The sequence below is a fragment of the Gopherus flavomarginatus genome, chromosome 10, assembly GCF_025201925.1.
Source record: "Gopherus flavomarginatus isolate rGopFla2 chromosome 10, rGopFla2.mat.asm, whole genome shotgun sequence".
Lineage (NCBI taxonomy): Eukaryota > Metazoa > Chordata > Testudines > Testudinidae > Gopherus > Gopherus flavomarginatus.
In genome coordinates, this window is record NC_066626.1 from 49,894,115 (window position 1) to 49,900,114 (window position 6,000).

General features: G+C 39.4%; 1 protein-coding gene across 2 annotated transcripts in view; it reads left to right on the forward strand.

The window, feature by feature from the left end:
- Positions 1-1,947, forward strand: part of CD302 (CD302 molecule) — a 38,801-nt gene extending 36,854 nt beyond the window's left edge. For both annotated transcript variants that reach the window (XM_050969358.1, XM_050969357.1), the window contains one exon: positions 705-1,947. In XM_050969358.1, coding sequence (XP_050825315.1) covers positions 705-898 — 194 coding nt within the window. In that variant the 3' untranslated portion in view covers positions 899-1,947. The remainder of the gene's footprint in view (positions 1-704) is intronic.
- Positions 1,948-6,000: the final 4,053 nt, after the last annotated feature.

Genomic DNA, 6,000 nt, shown 5'->3' on the forward strand with positions numbered 1-6,000 from the left:
ACTGCAGATTCTTTCTGTTTGTCAAGAAAGGCACAGGATCAGTGGGTGCTAGTTTAATTTTTTTTTTTAACTCCACACCCACATTGTACATGAGGAGCAGGTTTTCCTATAATGAGCACTAAGCAGCACATTCTAAATTGAATTCCCTGACACCTGTAAATGTACAATTTCCGCAAGTAATTTCCCCCTGAGGGATCAGAAAAATACCACAAACTGAATGGTAACTTGGTCTTCCATTACGTTTGATCGACTCTTGCGATTAAATTAATCCCTTGGAAAAAGACACAGCTATAAAATACTTCTGCCAAAATGAAGTTAATTCATTATTTTAGTGATGTGTGATGTCTAGAGTAGTTCATCCCTTTTTAACTTCAGAATATTTATTTGATTAAAGAATTCTGGAAAGTGAAGAGTAGAAACTGGGATTTGAAAAGACGTCCCAACAGTTGGAATTTTTCTAAGCAATTAAATGACGACAAAGTCAGCTATGAAGACAGAGTAGATTACAGGAAAGGAAGAGCTAATGGTTTAGGATGTTTGCCAAATAATCCCAAGGTTTCCATGTGCTGCCACTGAACAAACAATATGAATGCAATTAATTAAAAAATAAACTTGATAACTGTGCACTTAATGTTTATATCCCCTTTAGTATAGATACCTAGTGTATGAATGGTTATTTACAACACTATCTTCTTTTGTTTCAGATAAAACTGCTTTGACTACCACCTTGGTCATAATTTTTACCATAGTTGTGACAGTTTCTGCAGCATTATTTTGGTTCCTGTACAAAAGAAATATGTCTTCTGGAGCTTTATGTATAACACACCATTCAACAGCTGAAATGCCATACAGTGATGAAACTGTTCTAATAGATGAAGAAAATGAGTATACTGCTTAAAATGTAAAATTATACAATTTTATTTATATGCCAGAAGTGACATCTTACCCATATTTAGGCTTCAGTCCTGTAAGCACATGCATAACTTTACTCGCATAATAATGTGCTAGTTGTTAGGACACAGATAGAGAAGACAGACTAAAAATAGTCAAAAGTATTTCCTATTGGGCTGTCAGAGCTCATATTCAAAATTCTCTCCAAATGTATTTAGTGCACCTGGAAATACCTGGAGTATGAGTTGGTCTGTCTCAGTGAAGTGTCATTCTGAAAAGAGCAAGCATTTAATTAAACGTTAAGATTTCAAAAATTCTGCAGATTTCCATAACAGGTTTTTAATTCATTTGTTTCATCTGTGTTAATGAAAACCAATCATGCCTGTGGAATATTTTAGCAAATAAAAGTTTGAAAGACTAGCTCATTTTAATGAATATTATAGAAAGAAAATTTGAATTTGTGTTTGCACTGAACCTTAATTCAAAGAACTTCCAGTCAATGCACAGAAAATGAGCTACGTGGTCTGCATCCAGTCAAAACAGTCTGAACTTCAGACCATTCAGATTCATGAAACTGGTTTAAAAAAAAAAAAAAAAAAAGCTATTACCCAAAATGAGTAATTTGAGACAAAACTAAGCAAATTTGCGAATTACTTGCAAACAATTTAAAAGAGGGAGGTGAAATTCCTCAAATTATTTGCCCAGTTCAAATTAGGATTTGAGTCCAAATGTTCACAAACTCTCTAGTTTTGTATTTGCAGCTAATTGTAGCTGCAGGATTAAGATGTCAAGTCTTGGTCCCAGTTGTGCAGACCCTTAAAGTTGCGTAGAAATCATTCGGTCTCTGCACAGGAACAGGGGTCTGCCTCCACTGATCAGGGTTTAGCATCTATCATTTATAGCCATGCTTATTTGATTGCAAAACTAGCTTTCTATACCCTGCAATATGTAGTCAGCCTATATTTTTTAAGGGGGAAACTAGTGGGTAAACTGTTTGCCAAGAGTTCATCTGGCTAACTTGCAACTGTTTTAATATATAAAACAAAACTGAAAGATTGTTGTGTGCATGTGTACTCTGTTGCCACAAATTTTCTTTTCTATGCTTTTAAATGTTGCATTTTACCCAGTGAGACTGCAAAAAGACCAAAACCTTGAGTGAAGATTCTCAAGGGAGGTCCACATCTCTGTGAAGCAAAGGAATTGGTATTAGAGAAGGTAGATTTGATACATACCAAGCAATAGTTGGTAAATGATGTTAACAGCATGATACAGAACAGAATATTTATATGTATACAGTATGCTTCCTTCAGAACTTAATGGAATTAAATCTTAATTTCTTGAGCAAGTATCAGAGGGGTAGCCATGTAAGTCTGTATCCACAAAAACAACGAGGAGTACTTGTGGTACCGTAAAGACTAACATTTGGGCATAAGCTTTCATGGGTAAAGCTGTTAGTCTTTAAGGTGCCACCGGACTCCTCGTATTTCTTGAGCAGAAACTGGATTGGAACTGCAAAGAAATGCAGGCTGACCTTACTCTCTATAGATATAAAATAATAGGAGCAGTAGGAAAATTAGTAGTCTTCCTTTTTTGCAGTTCCTCACCTTCTTAGGTGATATGAGCTCAGGTTTTATAGGCACGCTCATCTCTCTTCCTCATCAAATCTTTTTACAAAATCTGAATGGTTCAAACATGAGAGCTTCATGCCTATTGCTCCACCCAGTACCACCTTCCCTGTTTCCCCTCCCTCCACATGCTGTTTTGTTGATTCTGTCTTGCTCCATACTGCTTCTCTATTTTCATTATGCATTTGATGTTCTTATTGCGCACCAAACCTGTTGTTTTGCCTCTTGCTCTTTTTTCACCTGTTGGAGATTTTCCCTGAAGGGACTTCTGCTGCTCTAATCCTTTTGTCCGCTAAAAGGTGATTAAGATTAAGATACACGAAACATTTTAAACATTCATATGAGTGGCACTAGGATGTATGTTGTCTAAGGGCTGAATAGAACGTTCAGTGGGATTCTGCCGGTTCCTAGAGAAGGGTGACAAAGGTGTGACAAGATTATGGCGATCAACAGATGGCTCAGGCAGTGGTGCTATAAGGAGGGCTTTGGGATGTACGGCCATTGGGAAGCATTTACGGACAGAAGACTGTTGTCTCGGGATGGACTTCACCTGAGCAAGGAGGGAAATAGACTTCTAGGATGGAGGCTCGCCGACCTGATTAAGAGAGCTTTAAACTAGAAATTTGGGTGAGATGGTTGGGAGATGTTCGGGAGATCTCCACGCCGGAATTTAACCTTGAGAGGGAAGTAAACAAAGTAAGAGGGGATACAGCTATGGACAGAAGAATTGGCATAAGGAGGAAGGGTAGTGTAGATAACAGACTAACAGCTGATGTTGGTGGTAGAATGTCTGTGTCTAACAGGGTACAGAATGTGAGTGAAGCCAAACAGCAAAAATTAAGATGTCTGTACACTAATGCGAGGAGCCTAGGGAACAAAATGGAGGAACTAGAGCTACTGGTGCAGGAAGTGAAACCAGATGATATAGGGATAACGGAAACGTGGTGGAATAGTAGTCATGACTGGAGTACAGGTATTGAAGGCTATGTGCTGTTTAGGAAAGATAGAAATAAAGGCAAAGGTGGTGGAGTAGCATTGTGCATCAATGAGGAAGTTAACTGTAAAGAAATAAGAAGTGATGGAATGGACAAGACAGACTCTGTCTGGGCAAAAATCATACTGGGAAAGAAAGCTACTAGAGCCTCCCCTGAGATACTGCTTGGGGTGTGCTACAGACCGCCGGGATCTGATTTGGATATGGATAGAGACCTCTTTAATGTTTTTTAAGGAAGTAAACACTAATGGGAAATGTCTGATCATGGGAGACTTTAACTTCCCAGATATAGACTGGAGTACAAGTGCTAGCAAGAATAGTAGGGCTCAGATTTTTCTGGATGTGATAGCTGATGGATTCCTTCACCAAGTAGTTGAAGAACCGACAAGAGGAGATGCCATTTTTGATTTGGTTTTGGTGAGCAGTGAGGACCTCATAGAAGAAATGGTTGTAGGGGACAACCTTGGTTCGAGTGATCATGAGCTAATTCAGTTCAAACTAGATGGAAGGATAAACAAAAATAGATCTGGGACTAGGGTTTTTGATTTCAAAAGGGCTAACTTTAAAGAATTAAGGAAATTAGGGAAGTGGATTGGACTGAAGAACTTGTGGATCTAAATGCGGAAGAGGCCTGGAATTACTTTAAGTCGCAGCTGCAGAAACTATCGGAAGCCTGCATCCCAAGAAAGGGGAAAAAAAACATAGGCAGGAGTTGTAGACCAAGCTGGATGAGCAAGCATCTCAGAGAGGTGATTAAGAAAAAGCAGAAAGCCTACAAGGAGTGGAAGAAGGGTGGGATTAGCAAGGAAAGCTATCTTAGTGAGGTCAGAACATGTAGGGATAAAGTGAGAAAGGCTAAAAGCCAAGTAGAGTTGAACCTTGCAAAGGGAATTAAAACCAATAGTAAAAGGTTCTATAGCCATATAAATAAGAAGAAAACGAAGAAAGTGGGACCGCTACACACTGAGGATGGAAAGGAGGTTAAGGATAACCTAGGCATGGCCCAATATCTAAATAAGTACTTTGCTTCAGTCTTTAATAAGGCTAATGGGGAGCTTAGGGGTAATGGAAGGATGACAAACGGTAATGAGGATCTGGAGGTGGATATTACCACAGCTGAGGTAGAAGCCATACTTGAACAGCTTAATGGGACAAAATCGGAGGGCCTGGACAGTCTTCATCCGAGAATATTAAAGGAACTGGCGCATGAAATTGCAAGCCCGTTAGCGAGAATTTTTAATGAATCAGTAAACTCAGGGGTTGTACCGTACAACTGGAGAATTGCTAACGTAGTTCCTATCTTTAAGAAAGGGAGAAAGAGTGATCCGAGTAACTATAGGCCTGTTAGTTTGACATCTGTAGTATGTAAGGTCTTGGAAAAAATTTTGAAGGAGAAAGTAGTTAAGGACATTGAGGTCAATGGTAATTGGGACAAAGTACAACATGGTTTTACTAAAGGTAGATTGTGCCAAACCAACCTGATCTCCTTCTTTGAGAAGGTGACAGACTATTTAGACAAAGGAAATGCGGTAGACCTAATTTACCTTGATTTCAGTAAGGCATTTGACACGGTTCCACATGCGGAATTATTAGTCAAATTGGAAAAGATGGGGATCAATATGAGAATTGAAAGGTGGATAAGGAACTGGTTAAAGGGGAGACTACAACGGGTCGTACTGAAGGGTGAACTGTCAGGCTGGAAGGAGGTTACTAGTGGAGTTCCTCAAGGATCGGTTCTGGGACCAATCTTATTTAACCTTTTTATTACTGACCTTGGCACAAAAAGCGGAAATGTGCTAATAAAGTTCGCGGATGACACAAAGCTGGAGGGTATTGCTAACACGGAGAAGGACCGGGATATCATACAGGAAGATCTGGACGACCTTGTAAACTGGAGTAATAGTAATAGGATGAAATTTAATAGTGAAAAGTGCAAGGTCATGCACTTAAGGATTAATAATAAGAACTTTAGATATAGATTGGGGACGCATCAGTTGGAAGCAACAGAGGAGGAGAAGGACCTTGGGGTATTGGTAGATCGCAGGATGACTATGAGCCGCCAATGTGATATGGCCGTTAAAAAAGCTAATGCGGTTTTAGGATGCATCAGGCGAGGTATTTCCAGCAAAGATAAGGAGGTGTTAGTACCGTTATATAAGGTGCTGGTGAGACCCCACCTGGAATACTGTGTGCAGTTCTGGTCTCCCATGTTTAAGAAGGATGAATTCAAACTGGAACAGGTTCAGAGATGGGCTACTAGGATGATCCGAGGAATGGAAAACCTGTCATATGAAAGGAGACTCAAAGAGCTTGGCTTGTTTAGTCTAGCCAAAAGAAGGCTGAGGGGGGATATGCTTGCTCTTTATAAATATATCAGAGGGATTAATATTAGGGAGGGAGAGGAATTATTTAAGCTTAGTACCAATGTAGATACAAGAACGAATGGGTATAAACTGGACACTAGGAAGTTTAGACTTGAAATTAGATGAA